The sequence below is a fragment of the Bufo gargarizans genome, chromosome 5 (genome assembly GCF_014858855.1).
Source record: "Bufo gargarizans isolate SCDJY-AF-19 chromosome 5, ASM1485885v1, whole genome shotgun sequence".
Lineage (NCBI taxonomy): Eukaryota > Metazoa > Chordata > Amphibia > Anura > Bufonidae > Bufo > Bufo gargarizans.
In genome coordinates, this window is record NC_058084.1 from 493,355,364 (window position 1) to 493,376,641 (window position 21,278).

The window sequence follows — 21,278 nt, forward strand, 5'->3', positions numbered from 1 at the left end:
ACATATAGCATATACGTCACCAAACAGAGTATCATGAAATTTTGTTTTCCCTAAAGCCGATCATCTGATTCCACACATCTCAGGATATGCCAAGGAAAGGTGGCAGTGGGTTTTACCATTGTCCTTGTCAATGGCCAGTGTCTCTACATAAAGCATGGTATACATTGACAATGAATGTTTGAGGAACTTCAAGTTGAAATTTTTTAATTGTCTCTTTTGCTTTAGCTTCAATAATGGCTGAAAATGGCTCAGTGATGTGCCTTCCCTCGAACACCTGGGTGCCTTTTGAAAAACGTTGTGACAGATTACAAGACTGCAGTGATCTCATTGATGAGTCTGGATGTTCAGGTACTAAATCCTGTGCAACTATGTACGTGGGTGAGTTAAAAATGATCCGCACTCTGTTTGTAGAATTTACTTCAATCAACTTCCAGAAAATACAAATATATCATTTTTCAACATAATCTTCCTGCTTTTCAATACACTTTGTCCATTTGTCAACAAGCTTTCCTGTTCATGTGTACACTCAGTGATGTCATCAGTCGAGGATGTGGGTGGACGTGCACAAAGTCTTCAAGAAACCAGACATACCCTCAGACTACAAAAAAAGAATCACTGCACGCTGCTCTTCTTTCGTGCCAATCACAAGTGGGGCGGCCATTGTTTCTTGTACCTCAGTCACAAATGAATTGACATAGCAGAGGAGATTATGTTAAAAATTATGTATTTGTCTTTTATGAAAGTTGATTTTAACTAATTCTACAGCGAGAGAGTGGATCATTTTTGATCCATCAACCTATATTGTATGTTTGTTAAATTGCAGTATGCCATGAAGGACATTTATCACCTATGTGATACTGTAGATGATAATGCCAGATCACTGAAACTCCAAGATTTGTAGAATGGGGGGTCTTAAGCCACCCCTGTTTCTCTTCACTGCATGGGTGTCCTGAGGGGAGCTTGAATTATGAGGCGTTAACACATGCTCCCTGCTGCTCCATTCTGTGTCTTTGGAGGCTGAAAGAAACATCCGAGTTCAGTGCTCCCCCATTCTAGTAACTGGTGGGGGTTCCAGCAGTAAAACGCCAGCGGTCAGACATTTATTACCAATTCTGTGGATAGGTGAAAAATGTCTGCTTTAAAGGGCATCTGTCAGCAGATTTGTACCCATGACACCGGCTGACCTGTTACATGTGCGCTTGGCAGCTTAAGGCATCTGTGTTGGTCCCATGTTCATATGTGCCCGCATTGTAGAGAAAAAATTATGTTTTCATATATGCAAATGATCCACTAGGAGGAACGAGGCAGTTGCCATTACACCTAAAGGCTCAGCTCTCTCTTCAACTGCTGCGCCCTCTGCACTATGATTGACAGGGCCAGGCAGTGAAAATGTCATCTAGAAATGAATGATAAAAATAGCAGATAACCATGTCTAATTTTCTTGTCGGTCCATAGGATTTTTTTTTATGGTTAAGACAAGGGTTAAGTTCTTTTTAATATTTTTCATTGTTGTTCTCCACTAGAACAATTGCCTTTAGGAGAGAGCATGGAGCTTCATGGTAGCACTATGTGGAGGCCCTGTTCAGGTGATCTCCAGTACAAACATTGCTTATAATGTTATTCTTATTTTCCAGAATGTCCAAAAGCATACTGCAGAAATGGAGGAAAATGTTCACTAAACAATGAAGTCCCTGTATGCAGGTAATGTTCAAATCAGTATTGATGGCATTACATGCATAATTACCATACACTTCACCAAAAGCTACAGTGATGTTCCCACCACATTTAAAGAGGACCTGTCAATGCTCCTGACATGTCTGTTTTAGTAGACACTTGTTTTGTACATGATGCTGGCACAGGCTTTCTCTATGGACAATCAAGACACAGGACTGAAATGTACTTTTATGAGTGGGTGGAAGCAAGATTCACAGGCTTTCTCTATTAAAAGCAGGACTCACAGGCTTTCTCTGAGTGGCCAGGGGACATAGGACTGAAAGGCATTTTTGAGTGGGTGGGGGGAAAGCAGGGTTCACAGGCTTTCTCTATTGGAAGCAGGACTCACAGGCTTTCTCTATGAATGCATATAGAAGCAGGACTCACAGGCTTTCTCTATGAGTGGGGGGGGGGGGGGCTGGACTTACAGGTTTTCTCAACGTTTGGGGATCGGGGAGCTAGACTCATAGGCTTTCTCGAAGAGTAGAAGGAGAAGCAAGACTCTCTGGCTTTATCTCTGTATGGGTGGGGGAAGCAGGACTCACAGGCTTTCCCTATGAATGATAGGGGAATCAGGACTGTCTGGCTTTCTCTGTGTATGAGCAGAAAATCAGAACTTACAGGCTTTCTCTGTGAGTGGGCAGAGAAGCAGGACTCACAGGCTTTCTCAATGAGTGGGCAGAGGAAGCAGGAATCACAGGCTTTCTTCATGAGTGGGGGGGGGGGGGGAGCTGGACTTACAGGCTTTCTCAATGTTTGGGGATCGGGGAGCTAGACTCACAGGCTTTCTCGATGAGTAGAGGGATAAACAAGACTCTCTGGCTTTCTCTCTGTATGGGTGGGGGAAGCAGGACTCACAGGTTTTCTCTGTTTGGCTGGGGGAAGCAGGACTCACAGGCTTTGCCTATGAATGATATGGGAATCAGGACTGTCTGGCTTTCTCTGTGTATGAGCAGAGAAGCCCGACTCACAGTCTATCTCTATGAGTGGGCAGAGAAGCAGGACTCACAGGCTTTCTCTATGAGTGGGCAGGGGAAGCAGGACTCACAGGCTTTCTCTATGAGTGGGCAGGGGAAGCAGGACTCACAGGCTTTCTCTATGAGTGGGCAGGGGAAGCAGGACTCACAGGCTTTCTCTTTGAGTGGGCAGGGGAAGCAGGACTCACAGGCTTTGCCTATGAATGATAGGGCAATCAGGATTCTCTGGCTTTCTCTGTGTATGAGCAGAAACAGGACTCACAGGCTTTCTCTATGGACAATCAAGTATGACCAGACCTAACATTTAAGAGGGCCTGTGAGCTCTCCTGATGTGACTAATTGACAACTGAGTGTTATCTTTGTTACTCTGTACAGTCTGATACTGTCCAATTAGTGCTGAAAGTACAAAACTGTGTAGTATCAGAGTGTACAGAGTAACAAAGGTAACACTCTGTTGTCAATTAGTTAATAAATCTCTAGCAAAAATAGAAGAGAAACGGCCACAATGTTCCAGAATTGTTATTTAATGGAGTTTGCAAATTATTACTAAAAGAGGCACATTAGGACAGCTCACAGGCCCTCTTAAATGTTAGGTTTGGTCATATTTGATTGTCCATAGAGAAAGCCTGTGAATCCTGCTTCTCCAACCCAAAAACAGTGTTTGACAAAGTTTGTATGCAGAAAGAACTGTCACTCATTTTTTAAGGGTGAGGGAGCAAAACCTACAGGCTTTTTCTATAAATGGGCGGAAAAGCAGGACTCAATGTTTCACTATGTATGGGCAGAGAAGCAGGATTCACAGGATTTCTCTATTGGAAGCAGGACTCACAGGTCTTCTCTATGAATGCATAAAGAAGCAGGACTCACAGGCTTTCTTTATGAGTAGGAGGGGAAGCAGGACTCACAGGCTTTCTCTATTGGAAGCAGGACTCACAGGCCTTCTCTATGTATGGGCAGGGGAAGCAGAACTGACAGACTTTTTCTATAAGTCGAAGAAGCTGGAATGACAGGCTTTCCCTATGAATGATAGGGGAATCGGGACTCTCTGGCTTTCTCTGTGTATGAGCAGAGAAGCAGGGCTCTCTGGCTTTCTCTATGTTTGGTGGGGAAAGCAGGACTTAGCAACATAAAGAAAGACAATCATTTTTGCATTCATTTAAATTAAACAGTGAATGTGCTGTGGTTATTTTCTTATCAGTAACTAGGCATTTCTTACACAGATACAGTAGCTTGTATTTGTGCTATTAAAGTACCGACTGCCAGCTGTGCAGGTGCTTTACATTATGCCCTGTGGAGGATGGAAAACAACTGATGCAATTTGTGCTAATCCTATTTTAAAGGGCTTCTATCACCCCACTAAAGTCATTTTTTTGGGGGGGGGGGTGGCTAGTTAAATTCCTTATACTGCGATATATGAAAATATAATGGTGTTACTTACTTTCCTTCAGCAGTTTCTTATAAAAACAAACTTTTATAATATGTAAATTAGGTCTCTACCAGCAAGTAGGGCGTCTACTTGCTGGTAGCCGCCGCAAAAAAACGCCCCCTCGTCGTGTTGATTGACAGGGCCAGCCGCGATCTCCTCCTCCGGCCGGCCCTGTCAGCATTTCAAAAATCGCGCGCCTGTGTTCATTCGGCGCAGGCGCTCTGAGATGAGGAGGCTCGCCTCCTCAGCACTCCCTCAGTGCGCCTGCGCCGATGACGTCTTCTCTTTCGGTGATGTCATCGGCGCAGGCGCACTGAGGGAGTTCTGAGGAGGCGAGCCTCCTCATCTCAGAGCGCCTGCGCCGAATGAACACAGGCGCGCGATTTTTGAAATGCTGACAGGGCCGGCCGGAGGAGGAGATCGCCGCTGGCCCTGTCAATCAACACGACGAGGGGGCGTTTTTTTTGCGGCGGCTACCAGCAAGTAGACGCCCTACTTGCTGGTAGAGACCTAATTTACATATTATAAAAGTTTGTTTTTATAAGAAACTGCTGAAGGAAAGTAAGTAACACCATTATATTTTCATATATCGCAGTATAAGGAATTTAACTAGCCCAAAAAAAAATAATGACTTTAGTGGGGTGACAGAAGCCCTTTAAGGCACTAAAATAACATATACTAATTTCCCAGTACTGTGAAAAACGTCAGTATTTAGCTGCGAATATCACATTTGTGCCTGCATATGACAGTCCACATTTCTGAATTTCCAACATTTTTATGATATTTTACAACCTACTTTTTGCTGCTCAATGCAGTCATTAATCATTCGGCAATAGCCTGTCTAAGATGCTATATGTGATTTCATGGAGCCGATTCCTAAGATCCCAAGTGGAAATTTTAGCAGTTATGGAACTGAACGTATCAAATCTCTGTAGAATAGAATTCAAATAGATTATTTAGCAGACATCAATGCATTCATGCTGCGAGATACATCACTGTTTTTCCACAATAACCCTCTCCAGGCAGTAATATAACTGTGCGGCCATGGATAAAAATTGTATTAGGTACATACAGGGTAATATGCATTGATTTATTAAATTAATCAGTGGCCATTCTGACAGTTATGTGATAGAGAAAGCATGGGCCTCTTGTTTGCTGGCTGCATGATGTGAATGTTCTCCGAGATATTAGTGATATTTCCAGTTTAGACGCATTATGCAGCAATATTGTACATTAGACTAGCGAGTGTGTCATGTCACTTTTTGTTATTTGCGGCAGTAAAGAATAAAACTGTTCTGCATAAAATTCAAAATGATCCTTACTGTACACCAGACTTTAGTGCATACCGTATGGTATTTGATGGGGTTGACTGATTTACAAAATCCAAATCTATTTATAGATATAATATTAAGGAATTATAAGTTAAAGGAATTCACAGGATAGGAGATAACTATTAGATTGGTGGGCAGGTCCTAACACTAAGAATCCTACTGATCAAGAGAACAAAAAACCCCTACCACTTAGCCCCCCACCCTGAAATGGACGGAGGGCAGGTTGAGCATATGCACTGCTGTTCAGCTCCATGGGAGTTCCTGCGCTGTACTCCCTTAGAGATTAATTGATTAGCAGTTTGCATTCTCGATCTGATGCGAGGGGTTTTGGCAGGGGTGCACCTAGCCTTTTTGCTGCCTGAGGCAAAAACTGAAATGGCGCCCCTCCCTCTCCAATGCAGTTTCTTAACCTAACCACTTCCCTTAAGCCGATGGCCCTTCGGCTGCCCCCCCTCTTGTCCCTACCTGGTGCTGCCGGAGGCGATTGCCTCATCTGGCCTCATTGGTGGTGCACCCCTGGGTTCAGGGGCTATGAGGGGTATAGGTTCTCCTTTTTTTTTTATCAATGGGGGTCCCAGCAGTAGGAGATCTACCAAGGGTTTTACCCTCAAATTAAAGCTGATAGTCTGCAGTTAAAGCCAATCTAGTGTGTTTCATTTCAAATCCACTGTGGTGGTGTATAGAGCCAAAAATGTTAGAATTGTGTTGATGTACCAATATTTATGGACCTGACTGTGTATTGCAAAACATTCTGTGACAATTTTGAATACTGGACTTTCTTCCCGAATATTTTTTACCAGTTCAAGTGAGTTTTAAAGAGGATCCGTTAGTTCTCCTCGCATGTTTGCTTTAATTCTGAATTGTATTCCCCATGAAAACCAATTATCTTTTCTCATAAATCCATGTTGTGCCACCCCTTTGTTATTCCTCCTGGAAATGTATTAACTGGTGCTACCATTCATCTTGTCAAAGGGGTGTGTCTCTGCACAGTGTAATACTGTCAGTATTGATTGGACAGTGTAAGAGTGGGTAGGGACACACCCTTAACTGGTGACACCCAGTTGTCAATTCATTCCTAACTTTCTATCAAGAATAACAGAGGAATAGCACAGCAAAAACCTTGAAGAAAACATGCTCCACAATTGTTATATTGTAGGGAATACAATTATTTTCTAAAACAGACATATGTCAGGAGAGGCGACAATTCCACTTTAAATACACAAAGGCAGATTTGCTAATACTGTCTAACACTGAGACATTAAAGGGGTTCTGCACTTTGTTTAAACTGATGATCTATCCTCTGGATAGATCATCAGCATCTGATCGGCAGGGGCCTGACACCTGGGACCCCCACCGATCAGCTGTTTGAGAAGGCAGCGGCGCTCCAGCAGCGCCACGGCCTTCTCACTGTTTGCCACCGGCCCAGTGACGTCACGACTTGTATAAACTTGCCTGGGCGGGGCTAAGCTCTGTTCACTTGAATGGAGCTTAGCCCCGCCCAGGCCAGTTGATACTAGTTGTGACGTCACTGGGCCGGCGGAAAACAGTGAGAAGGCCGCGGCGCTGCTGGAGCACCGCTGCCTTCTCAAATAGCTGATCGGCGGGGGACCCGGGTGGCGGATCCCCTGCCGATCAGATGCTGATGATCTATCTAGAGGATAGATCATCAGTTTAAACAAAGTGCAGAACCCCTTTAAAACCGCACCAGATTTATCACAGTGGATGATGTTAGCTCATAAATCTGGTGCATTTTTAGACTGTCTAGTTTTTTTTTTACATCTGTTTATTGGCTTAGTTTACAAAAAAATATGCAGCAAAAATTTGGTGCATTTTTTGGTGCATTTAAACAATGCTCCTAACCTTAAAGCCATGCCCCTTGTCAGAAAAAGTATCTAAATGTATCTAACACGGTTAATAAATGTGATGTATGGCATGTCCGCCAGTCTTTTTGGAGTACATTTTACCATAATTTCAGTGCCCTTTCAGTAGCGAATCTGCCTCATCACTACCTCGTGGTGGTGGCATCAAATAGTCTATCTAGTAATCCAGCAGCTATCATATTCATCTGGTGATGGATTAAAGGAACCTTACTGTATATGTTTAAGATTTTCCTTAGGTCAGACTCTTTGCAGAAAAATGTGGTGTTTCTGGAGGCAAACAAAATTCTAGGCACAAATGAATAAAACATAGGACTGTTTCTGAAGCAATGACCAGGGAGGGGTAAACCTGGGCTACATCATTGTCTGTGTACTCATAGATTATAGTGTTTTTCTTTTGAGGATTATGCTATGGTTTGGTGCTAGGGAGATTTAAGTGCAGCATCTTTTTGTCTGCATTTCTTTCTGCTTGCAGAAATCAAAGCAGAACCCTGGGGAGGTTTATATCCCAGGAAGCGAATAAAGCTTGAAGGATTTTCAGTAAAAAGTTGTTTTTATTACTACCCAGGCACTCTTATTTTCTGATGTAATTCCTGCAAATACTATTATACCTTCATGGAATTTACAGTATGTTATCTACAAATATTTTGCAAAATATTCATTTTTTTTATTTTTAATTATATTATTTCAAATATATATTTCTGTTATATTTATAAAGGGATATATTTTAATAAAGTATACAACTACAGCTTGTTTGGTTTTTGGTACAGCTTGTTGCAGGTTTTTATTAGGACTTTATTTTGACTTTGACTTGGGATATATTTTAAAGGGGTTCCCCGGGCTTTTAACATTGATGACCTGTCCTGAAGATAGACACAAGTACGAGAGCAGCACCACTGTTTCTTCCAGACCTCCACTAGCAATGCAGGAATGCCTCAGGATAGGTCATCAATATCAGATCGGTGGGGGTCCAACACCCGACACCCCTGCTGATCAGCTGTATGAAGGGAAGGTGCGCGCAGTGTGCATAGGCCATCTCCCTTCTCTCTTTCTGCTTGCTGCTGCTGTCCCATAGACATATCAGCAGAGAGCAGAAAGAGAGAAGGGACACAGCACGTTCCCACTGCGTGCACAGTCTCCTCATAGATCTGAAAGGTGGGGGTGCTTGGTGTCGGACCCCTGTCGATTTGATATTGATGACCTATCCCGAGGATAGGTAATCAATATTAAAATCCCGGAGAATGCCTTTAATGGTAAGTTTTAGTCCAGGTTGAAATCTGATGTTTATTATATATTTTTTTATTAGTAGCTCCATTTTACTAACTATAGGAGTTTTTACTTTAACCTGTTAGCACCATAAACAGTTCTCATTTTTTGGAAGATTCAGCCTGCACAACCCCTAGCAGGTGCAGATTGCTATGGCGAAATACAGATACAAACGTAAAAACACAAAATGCAATCGCACACTGCAACCAGCGCTCTGCCCTGCCTTTATGCTGGATGTTGAATAAGGCATTGGTGTACATTTTGGCCAAAGCGTAATAAGCCACTCACCACGTCAAGGTTGCCTTCATGAGTGGTCCCTAACACTAGTTCCTACCTTTTATGGGCCATGACAGCCACATAAAGTCCAGGGAGCGCAGGTACAGCATGCACGCCAAGCACACTATGCTTTTAACCCCGTCCGGTGCCATTACAGCTTTCATCGGATCCAGGGATGCAAGTACCAACATGCATGCTGAGCCCACTATATACTTATGGCTACTTAAGCCTAGTGGCTACTGGTAGGTGCTATATTAGCAGACTCAGTTTTATACTGACTTTAAAACCAGCCTCCAGGGGGCAGATTAACTGGACAGGTGTGCATGACTGCTTGGAGATCGCCACGCCTCCAATACGTACTACAAAGAAAAAATATGGAAAAAATATGGAAGATTCAGCCCGCACAACCCCTAGCAGGTGCAGATTGCTATGGCGAAATACAGATACAAACGTAAAAACACAAAATGCAATCGCCATATTTTTTCTTTGTAGTACATATTGGAGGCGTGGCGATCTCCAAGCAGTCAAGCACACCTGTCCAGTTAATCTGCCCCCTGGAGGCTGGTTTTAAAGTCAGTATAAAACTGAGTCTGCTTATATAGCACCTACCAGTAGCCATTAGGCTCCAGGAGAAGTATATAGTGGGCCCAGCATGCATGTTGGTACTTGCATCCCTGGATCCGATGAAAGCTGTAATGGCACCGGACGGGGTTAAAAGCAGAGTGTGCTTGGCGTGCATGCTGTACCTGCGCTCCCTGGACTTTATGTGGCTGTCATGGCCCATAAAAGGTAGGAACTAGTGTTAGGGACCACTCATGAAGGCGACCTTGACGTGGTGAGTGGCTTATTACGCTTTGGCCAAAATGTACACCAATGCCTTATTCAACATCCAGCAAAAAGGCAGGGCAGAGTGCTGGTTGCAGTGTGCGATTGCATTTTGTGTTTTTAAGTTCTCATTTTTTGCTTTTGTTTTTCTCCTTCCTACCTTTCAAAAAGCATAACTTTTTTTTAATTTTTCCATTCACTTAATTGATTGCACCATTTAATATGCATTGGGAAGCTGGAAAAAAAGACTAATGGGGTGAAATTGGAAAAGAAAAATGCAATTGCACCATTGTTTTACAGGTTTTGCTTTAACAATGTTACCTGTGCAATAAAAATGACACATTATCGTTATTCTTCAGGTCAGTATGATGAGAATGATACCAAATTGCCATAATTTTTGTTTGATTTACTGTGGATTCTAAGGTACGGGAATAAATACTTTTAAACCATGGCTAAGTGAATAAAAGATTTAAGTGCCCTTTACACTGGCTGAAAATCACACAGATTATTGCTAACGATCATTGGGCAATCTGATCGTTTACTGGCAGCAGATTGTGCCATGTAAACACAATCTGCTGCCAGCAAACAACAAATCCCTAATGGGAAGAGCGATGGTATTAGTGATCGCTCCTCCCTATACTCTGGAGGAGATCATTGATGTAAATGCAGCAGTCTCCTCCACTAGCGAGCAGCAGATTGTTGGGAAGGAACGATTCCTTCCCGACAATCTGCTTTAATATCGTCCCGTGTAAAGGTACCTTTACTAAGCAATAGTAAAAGTCATATACAGATCATATGCAGCATAAAGTAAAGAAACAGTCACTTAATCTGAAATCAATTCTCATCAAAGTGGGGAAAATTGGTTTCTATCTCACAGGTTTTTGTTTTTTTTGCCTTCCTCTGGATAAACTTGCAGGATGACAGGCCGAACTGGATGGACAAATGTCTTTTTTCGGCCTTATGTACTATGTTACTATCTTTAGCTGCTAGCCAGTGCCCAAAATGTTAGATATATGCAGAGATCTTTTATACTCCTGCTGCCCCACTTCCTCCTAAGATAAGCTTCCTGTGTATTGTATAGGACACACGTGTAGAGCTAACCATTTAGGAATGCAATATACAGTAGGTCAGCTTCATGACATTTTGGTATCAGTAAACTATTGTGAGAATATTCTTAAAGTGGAAGAACAAAAACGGAAATTTGAAAAATAATCTGTTTCATTGAAAAGCTATATTCTGACTTTCTTATCTTTTATACATTTCCATCTATGATAGTGGACTTTTTTTTTTTGGCAGGGCCAGCTGTAGTTTTTATTGATAACATTTTGTGATCTCATTAGATCACTTGTCATTAGATGACTTATGCCATAGACTTCAACAGTTTGCTATAGCAGTCTATGGAAATATGTTCCTATTAAGCTCTACGTGAGGCAGGGCTTACTATGATTTTTACAATTGCTGGCCCATGAGCCTTAACCTTACTCCCAGCTGTCAAAATAATCAAGCTGCTGCCACTATCTTTTCCCAGTATATGACCTCTCAAATGCCATGGTCAAAATTGAGCAGTTCATCTGAGAGGTTAAAGCACATATGGCTGATCTGTTGCATGTGCCAAGTGCAGCTGAAGGTATCTGTGTTGCTCCCATGTTCATATGTGCCCGCATTGCTGGGAAAAATAAAGTGGTAAAATATACAAATGAGCCTATAGGAGCAATGGAGGCATTGCCGTTACACCTAGTGTCACGAGGGTATCGAGAACAACGCCTGACTCCGTTATACCCGGGGTCAGGAAGTCGCAGCGGTTCGCTGCACGCTCTATTTAAGATAGGGCTGTTTTCCTTATGGTAGCTTTCTGGGTTTGCTTTGCAAACCCTTTTGGCTCACTCAGGGATCCGTAGCTCCTTCTCCTCAGCTGTTCCTTGTCCAGCACTCCCAAACCTCCTTATATTCCTCTCTCACACTTCTCTGGTTGCCAGAGATAGAGCTTCCTGCCTGGACATCTATCCTGACCCACTGGAGCTGTGTTGCTGCGTTCTCTGACTGTTGATTCAGAACGCTACCCTCCGGATCCCTGTTGGACCTTTGTAGACAGTTGTTGTCGTCCACCTGGGTGTTTGTGTTTGTCTGTGTTTGTCTGTCCTCTCCCTGGTGTTTCCCTCTTAGTGCAGTGGTGAGGACTAGCGATCCTCCTGGCCCGTTCACTATCTAGGGCTCATTTCAGGGAAAGCCAGGGTTTAGGCACGTGATCGCCGCACGGGTGAGGAACCCGTCTAGGGACGTCAGGGCAGTCAGGTGCCAGCCGCAAGGTGAGTTAGGGGTCACCACCTTTCCCTCTCCCTTAGGCAGGGCTTTCCCTGTTTTCCTCCCTGTGCGTGAACCGGTCATTACACCTAGAGGCTACTCTCTCTCTGCAATTGCTGCACCCTCTCCACTCTGATTGACAGGACCAGACAGGAGTGGTCCTATTTACATTGCCTGGCCTTCTAATTAAAGTACAGAAGGCACAGCAGTTGCAGAGAGAGCAGAGCCTCTTGGTGTAATGGCAATGCCCCTATTGTGCCTACAGACTTATTGGCATATATCAAAACATCATTTTTCTCAGCAAAGTGGCACATATGACCATGGGACCAACACAGATGCCTTCAGCTGCCAAGAGCACATGTAACAGGTCAGCCAGTGTCATAGGGACAAATCTGCTGACCGATGTCCTTTAAATGATCGTGATTGATGTCTCTGATCACGGACCCTGCCGGTACCTGCCGGGTATGGCACAAAATCAGCTCCTGAGTTGGAGCGATATTTAAAGACCCAACAAGCAGCACATGTATAAAGGATTTTCCTAGTATACTATTAAAAGTGAACCTACACTCTCTAATGTAAATCACCCCTTTAAATGGCTGGGGTTGAGTTGGAGGCAGTGAATATAATTTATTTTCATTGTGTGGGAAGATGAGAGATGAAAGGATTACCAAACACCACAGAGCGTTGTGTTAGCTAGATGCTGGCGTAGTGAGCGTCGGAGGAGAATGTTTCATTATACCTATTGTTCTGTTGTAAATTAGACATATATCTTTACTATGGCCATTCCTCTCTTTTAATTCACATCACGCTGACACAAATGAGATTGAATGCAATTAATACAGAAACTTGTCAGAAACTAGCAGCTTTATTCATTTGTTTTATGGTTTTCGGGAAGTTTTAATGGTGATAACCAGCAGTATTTCAATTTATTTAAGCTAATTATCTCGCCTTTTTTGCATTTACACAGTAGCAGATTAATAACATATTAGATTGGGATGTAGGTGAATTATTTCTCAAGATAGGAATAAGTTGTGTCACGAGTTGCTGAAATTGTCACAGCTCAGACGAGTCACCTTACATGGCCGATTTGTAGACCACTATGTTGGCCCAACCCAAAGTAATGTATGGGAATTGGACTGAAGTTTTCATATAGTATTTGTGATATGTTACTGGGAAGTCTAGAAGCAAGAAAGTATTGCTTCTTGAAGTTCTTGGCCTTTTCGACTAAGATCAAAGATCATTGCGCCAGATGTATCTACACTTGTTGGTAGGTCTTAAACAAGTGGTGTAGACCATAGGCTTAAAGGAGTTATTCAAGGGAAAATTTTATTGACAAAGACCTCGGAGTGTTATAAAAAGAAAATGAAAGAATACTCAACTTACCGATCCCCAGCCAATCCCATTATGACTTCCACCAGGTCACCGCTAATTTGTACTTCCTGGTCCTATTCCAAGATGCAGGAAATGCCTTGAGATACCTCCTCAAAAAAAGCACTAGCTGAGGTAGGTCACCACTGTGACTAGTGATTTGCCAAACAGACGTGTGTGGCCATGAGGTTCTTTATACCCTGAAGCCTCGGATTCCCTTTCTGGAGGAGTCAAACCCTTTAACTTGAGGATTCTAATAAAGCTGAGGTGGCAGCCCCAATGGAAGTGAATGGGTCCACATCCAAGATACGGAACGCACACTGCCTGTGCCCATATATTGTGGACCCGCTGTTTACGGGTTGCACGTGTCCATCTGCATGAACCTTTAGACCTTATCTCTGTAAAGGCTCCAATCCTGGTTTTGGCTCACAATCACTGATGGAAATCACTGACCGAACACTGACGTGTGAATAAGGCTTTAGCTTGTTAACCATTCGCTATGAAATTGGCTGGTTTGGCCATCAAACATCCAGAGGGTATGGCCAACTTTACTCAGCAGGGAGCGTCAGTGAGCTTTGGCTTTAGCCCCTCTTAGGAAAAAGATAACTTGAGATTTGTTCCAAAAAGACTTAATTGTTTATTTGAGACCATCCAGTTCATATTACGTGAATGTGTTTTTTCTAACTTTACTTCCATCCCTAAGACAAAACAGTGCTTGGCAATGAAAGACAAAGGAAACTTTTATAAGTTTTTGTTGGACGTTGCTAAAGTAGAAACATTAGGATTAGGGTTTATACATTTTTCCAGAGCACAATCGTCTTGCATATTCCAAACTAAATGGATGTTTACCAGCAACCATTAATGAGCGCCCACTGCCTATAAACAACGTAGTCCATAATTATGTGGGCTGAATGTTCAGCCAGTCTATTAGCAGCCAGTGATATCACTGAGGCATGAGTCAATTTGCCCCCTACGCCTCATTTATGTCACTGAATCCTATTGAACTGAACTGAACATGGCTGCCTTTGAACTGGCATAAGTAGTAACAATGTAAACAGAATAATATCTCCTTCCATTGGGAATTAGACGGGCACTTGGACTTTGGATGACTTTTTTTTTTGCAAATTAATATAAGAAACGTCAAACCTGCATGCATATTCCTGATCAGCTCAGACAGTACCTTGTTCTGTTACAATGTGACCACAAAATAAGTGTCTCCACTGAAAGCTTTGGATTGTAATGCCTACAACTGCTCATTACAATACCACAGATGCGGTCTGTCTGCAGTCACCACAGAATACACGCTCAATCTGTGGCTCCTAATTTGCACCGAGACAACCAGCCTCAATATATTATCTGTCTGTTCCCGTCAGGTTTTGGCAACCGTATCAAGAAAATAGGCATCTGTCCAAGCCGCAAGAGACATGTCAGCAAACAGTTTAACTTCCTTTTTTCTGTGTGGGTAACCAATGAAACGGAAAAAAACCCCAGTTTTTATTGAAACCTCATGTGTATTCCTGCTCCATGTGATCTGTAAATGGATCATTACCTATTGAATTGAGATGTATTGGGAAGTTAATTACTACATAAATATATTGTACTACTAGTATATAATACAGATATATACGGTATATAAAATACCCAAAAAATTATAAAAATTGGATTTATTATAACTTGAAGAGTTTGTGCAAGAATGGAAGGGGGCACACAGTCACTAGCGGCAGGACGGATCCTACAGGCTGTTCACCCGACGGAACAGCTTGCCAGAGGTCCATTCCGCTAGTGTGAAAGTAGCCTTAGATACAAAAAATTCAGAATGGAATCTACACAGTCCGCAATATAACATCTATTCAAAAACGGTGTCATGGTGTCACGGGGCGCCAAAGGCGCACTCGGTCTCCCATCAGCTGCAGACCTGCTGCTTAGCTTTGGGAGCGAGGATCTGTGTTTGGCCTCGTTCCCAGGGCAGCTTTGGTAGCTGGGAGGCTCCCTGTTTCTAGGTCTGCCTTGAGCACCAAGCTGATCACTCGGTGCTCGACTTGTCTGTCTGTCGGTCATGTGACGCTGGCCACGTCACATGACCCTCAGACCCCACTATAAATACAGGCAGCCTGCTGGCCACAGGTTGCCTGTTAATTCTAGGTTCCTGGCTATTTGTTGGACTACTAAATACTCACCTGATCCTGTTCCCTGACGATCCTTTGCCTGCTCCTCCTGTACTGCGCATCCGTCCTGGTATTGTGACCTCGGCTCCCACCTGACTACTCTTTGCGGACTCCTCTGGTACTTCTCTACTCTCCTGGTATTTGACCCCGGCTTCTCTTGACCATTATTTGCGTAATCCTTTGTACTGCGTAGCTCTCTTGGTTCTGACCCGGTCCGTTCACGTTCCGTATTTTGTCTTGTCTGTCTTCCCTGCACATATCCTAAGTAAGGGACTGTCGTCCAGTTGTCCCCTGTCATCAGGACTCGTGAGGCAAGTAGGCAGGGCCAGGGGTGAGGGTGGAGCGCAGTGGTCACTATCCTTCCCCCTGTGTGTGTGTGGACGTGACCGTTACACATGGCCACCATAGACATAAAAGATGCTTATTACCACATCCAAATTCATGCAGAATTCCAAAAATATCTCAGGGTGGCAATCTCCATGGAAGGCCAAGTCCATCATCTATAATACAGAGCACTTCCGTTTGGAATATCTCAGGCCCACAGGCTCTTTACAAAGTTGATGGCAGAGGTTATGGCTCACATAAGGGAAATCTTCTAGTGGTGCCAGAATCAGAAAACCTTTTACCCTCTCATCTCCAAGAAGTATTGCAAATTTTGACAAAATTAGGAAGGCAGATCAACCTGGAAAAATCAAATCTGCCCCCTTCCCAAAGTTGTGTATTTTTAGGACTGATTCTGGACTCAGTAAACCTACGTTGTTTGCTTCCTCAGCACAAGATATCCTGATTAAGAGAAGTTGTGCGGTCCCTGGTAGCCTCAAAAGATCGAACCATCAGACAGGGAATGGCAATATTAGGCAGGATGACCTCCACGTTACCCACTGTCAATTGGGCCCAGTTTCACTCCAGAATACTTCAATGGCAAATTCTAAAGGAGTGGCAAGGATCACTATCCCCATTGAATGCCCCGCTTCCTCTCACCCCTCAGGTAATACAATCCTTAATCTGGTGGCTGGATCCTTCAAATATGTCTCAGGGTCTCCCTTGGGACCCAAAAGAGCAGATAACCATCACCACAGACGCCAGTCCAAAAGGGTGGGGCGCCTATTGTCAGTGGGGCATTCTACAGGGGGTATGGAGCTCAATGGAGAGTCAGGACTCCCAGAACATGAGAGAACTCAGAGCAGTTCTATTTGCCTTAAGATAATTCCTACCCATAATACAAGGAAAGGGAATACAAATCTTCTCAGACAATGCAACAGTGGTATCTTACATAAACCGACAAGGAGGGACCTATGTCCTTAACCGCAAACATTTTATTCCTTATGTTCCCTTTATCAAAGCAGTACACTTAAAGGGAACAGAAAACAAGCTGGCACACTATCTAAGCAGAAACCTTCTAGACCAGGGAGAATGGTTTTTAAACCAATAAGTCTTCAATCGGATAATTCAGCTCTGGGGCTGTCCTCAAGTAGACCTATTTGCAACCAGGGAAAACAAGAAATGCAACCTATTCTTTTCCCTAAATCCCGAAGATTCTCCGAAAGGTAGAGACGTCTTCTCCCTTCCATGGCCGAATCAACTTCTGTACGCCTTCACTCCAGTGAGGCTTCTTCCGAGAGTGTTACAAAAGCTGAGACAGGAACAGACAAGGATCATTTTGATCTCCCCCTTCTGGCCACAGAGAACATGGTTCACCTGGTTGAGGAAGCTTTAACAGATCCTTGGATTCTTCTGGACAGGCAAGATCTGTTGTTTCAGGGTCCTGTCTTCCATCCGTAAGTGAGACACCTTCATCTAACAGCCTGGTATTTGAAAGGGAAATCCTAGAGCACAGAGGTTTATCTAAGGAAGTTGTATCTACCCTATTATCATGTAGGAAAAAGTAACCTCTACCATTTACCTCAGAATATGGAAGACTTTCTTAAACTTCTCTAAAAACCCGGTAGATCCCTTAAGTTCTCCTCCTATGTAAAAAAATGTAGATTTTTTACAAAGGGGTCTCGATAAGAACCTAAGACCTAGCACTCTTAAGGTACAAGTTTCTGCCCTTAGTGCTTTTTGATTTCCCAATTGCAAATCATCCATAGATTAGGATATTTTTTAAAGCAAGTAGTAGGATTAAGCCTGTGATCAGACCCTCAGTTCCCCCGTGGGATCTTAATCTAGTTTTGACTAGAATGATGGAGCCTCCTTTTGAACCAATACAGGACTTAACTATTAAAAATTTGTTGTTTAAAACCACCTTTTTGGTGGCAATTACCTCTTCCAGGCGCGTAGGGGTAGTGATTGCCGAACATCGGCCGGGATGGTTCGCGAACGCAATCACGCGAACACGATCAAATGTTTGTGAACCGCAAGTTCGCTGCGGGCCCCATTCACTTTTATGCTGGGCTAACCTGAAAAACCTTCAGCTCATATTTGCAGCCACCAAATACTTACAAGAAGTGCACAAATCATCCCACAACATGGACAATGACATACCAGAGGGGGATCAATGGCAAACATTCCCACAAAAAATATGTATTTTAATCAGGGGCCATTTTTATGCATCTTAAATTGAAACTCTCAAAAATGTGCCCTGCTGGAGCCTAGAAATTTTTTATTTTAGGCCACGGGAGTACAGGCCCCCAAAATTAGGCATTTACCGGACAGAAAACATCAAGTGATTATGTGGCTGGAGGTACAGTATATTAGACAGTCATTAGATATAAATTTTACTGCAGGCCAGTGGAGTACAGGCCCCAAAAATTATTCATTCAATGTACAGAAAAGAAAAAGCTTTGTCTTCTTATTGTCTGTTGCTAGTAGAGGCCTAAGCATGGCAGGCAGGTTCCCCCAGAAGTATCTTGCTGGATGAGCAGCCAATACCGGACTTGCATCAATCTTGACAGGATTCAGCGGCAGGTGTATGGGAATTTTTTTTTTGGAATGCTTTCTCCATTGCAACACCCTCCACGTCGTTGACTAAGCTGAAGACTGGACGATTCTCTCCTAAGAAAAAATGTTAATGTTATTATTAAATTTATGAAACTTTTTATTATGAAAATTATTACATATATATTATAAAATTCGGTGTCTCCATGATAAATCTTCAGCATGGGGGTCCCACACGGGTTCTACACACTTCCAAAATAAAGTGGGGCGAAAAGATGACGGATGATCGGGATGCTCCATGATCTCCCCAGGAGCTGCTTTTGGGAGCCGCGGTTCATTTCTGAGACGTCTGTGTGGGAATCCAAAGACCATCTGCATCTCCATCTTCGTGCACCTCAGGATGTCCTCCTCCTGTGTTAGGAAAAATGTAATTTTTATTATAAAATGTATTTTATTATGAAATTTATTAAATATAATAAGGATACCCTGCTTTCCTATCCGTGATGACTGGAAACCCCTGACAAAGAGACTGGTCACTGGTTGGTTTGAATCGTGATTCAATTCGCAACTCTTCCGGGCTCCAAGGAATCTTGAAGCTTTGTCTTCTTCTCATTGTCTGTCGCTAGTAGAGGCTTAAGCATGACAGGCAGGTTCCCCCAGAAGTATCTTGCTGGATGAGCAGCCAATACCGCACTTGCATCAATCTTTACAGGATTCGGCTCCAGGTGGAGAGTAATTTTTTGGGGGAATGCTTTCTCCATCACAAGACCACGTCGTTGAATAAACAGAAAGACTGGCCGGTTCTCTCCTGTCTTACGCAACATTTAATTTTTATTATTAAATTTATTAAATATTTTAACATTGATTTTATTAAACCAAAACTTGATTAAAATTATTAGAAAGTATACTTAAATTTGCCAAAACTGGCCTAATAACTCAAGTATGAATGCTGCCTTATAGGTCGATGTTAGCGTCAAGAAGAAGCGCACTCCTTTTACACAGTCGTCGGCTGATTCCACATAGATGTCTACAGAACCTATTCTATTAAACACTTATACAAGTAGAGCCCCCCGACAGAGTGGAGAGGGTGTCAGCAGTAAGTTTGTGTTGACGTCACTGATTAATTTGCCCTTCCTCTGATCCATCAGAACAATAACCCACAAAAAACAGATCCTGTTTGTGGAGCATCCGCCTTCACTCGGTCAGCATTTGGTCACTAATCCATCAGTAATGCTAATGCCAATAAAAACAGGAGTGGATCTAAAACAGAGATGACACGTGAATGGAACATTTGCATTTCTTCTGTGTTTTGTACACACTCCTGATTTTCTCTACCAATCATAAGCCAATTCTGATGGGACCATACAGGCCTTACAGCTGCTACACGGACAGGATCCGTTGTGTGTCTCATTTTTCCTTCCTTCTGACAGATCAGAAGAAAGGTCAAATAAATGATTATGTCAGCCAGGCCGAAAGCCAAAGTAATGGCCCAGTCATGAAGTGGGGAGGGTGTAAACAGCATGAAAAGTCCACAGAGTGTCCCTATGACAGAGTGGTGAGGTGGAAGCAGCATGAGGAGACCACACAGTAGCCCAATGACAAAGTCTGGAGGTAGCGGCAGCATCAGGAGGCCACAGAGTGGCACAATGACAGTGTGGAGGTGGCAGCAGTATGAGGAGGCCACAGAGTTACGCAATCACAGAGTATGTAGTTGGCAGCAGTATGTGGAGGCCAGCGAGTGGCTAGGTTACATAGTGTGGAGATGGCAGCATCAGGAGGCCAGGATGGCAAGGTGACATAGTGTGAACATGGCAGCAGAAGCAGCATGATACAACAGAGTGGCACTGTGACATAGTGTGGACATTGCAGCACCATGAGGCCACAGAGTGACAAGGTAACATAGTGTGGAGGTGGGTGGCAATACTAGTACTCGCTGAAGATAGTGGGTGAAAGAAGGAGCACTTGGCATCAGATGTTCGGCATCAGGCGGGTAACAGCATCAGAATAGTAGCTGAGGCAGCTAGCTAGAAGAAAATGGTCTCTTTTGTCAAAATGTTGGTGTGGCACCATGGATAATCTAGTCTGATGCATCCAGCATTGGTGTGTTGAAATCCTGGCTGATCTACACCTGATTGATCTTGATGCAGTGTACCACTATGTGCTATATAGCTTCGTCAGTTGTACCACTATGTGCTATGTCAGCTTCGTCAGTTGTACCACTATGTGCTATGTCAGCTTCGTTAGTTGCAATTAGTTGTTCCAATAGTGTTTGTCCCTCTGCATAGCTGCGGTATCTCAGCAGAACTGCACACAAATACTGCACAATACAAATGCACTATATATAAATTATATTATACATATATCACACCCCTGCCTCAATCTGATTTTTTGGGGGGCAACTGGTAAATCACACCAGTAGAAATTATTTGTTCTAATAGTGTTTTTCACTCTGTGTAGATGCGGTAATGCAGCAAAACCGCAAACAAATGCTGCACTACCTAAATGTACTATATAGAAAGTAAATTATTGGTATATAGTTCAATCATTTTTGGGGGGTTTTGGGGGGGCAACTGGTAAATCACACCAGTAGAAATTATTTGCTCCAATAGCATTTGTCACTCTGTGTGGCTGCAGTATCGCAGCAGAACCTCACACAACTGCTGCACACTACAATTGCACTATAATATCCTTTCTATGTTACAAAGTATATTATAAGTATATCGCACCCCTCTGTACTGCACACCTATCAATAGCACACCTATACCAATCCTTAAAAGGACTTTTGTGGCCCTATTAGCTAGTGTATTGTGTCCCTAACAGTCTGTCCCTGCTCCACACAGCAACCTCTCCCTACACTGGCAAAAGACTGAATGTAA

General features: G+C 43.1%; 1 protein-coding gene across 1 annotated transcript in view; it reads left to right on the forward strand.

Moving 5' to 3' along the window:
* The window catches only part of MALRD1 (MAM and LDL receptor class A domain containing 1), a 500,726-nt gene that overhangs the window by 444,290 nt on the left and 35,158 nt on the right, over window positions 1-21,278 (forward strand). The window contains exons 34-35 of the mRNA XM_044295614.1: window positions 226-348; window positions 1,635-1,701. Of these exons, the coding sequence (XP_044151549.1) occupies window positions 226-348; window positions 1,635-1,701 (190 nt within the window). The remainder of the gene's footprint in view (window positions 1-225; window positions 349-1,634; window positions 1,702-21,278) is intronic.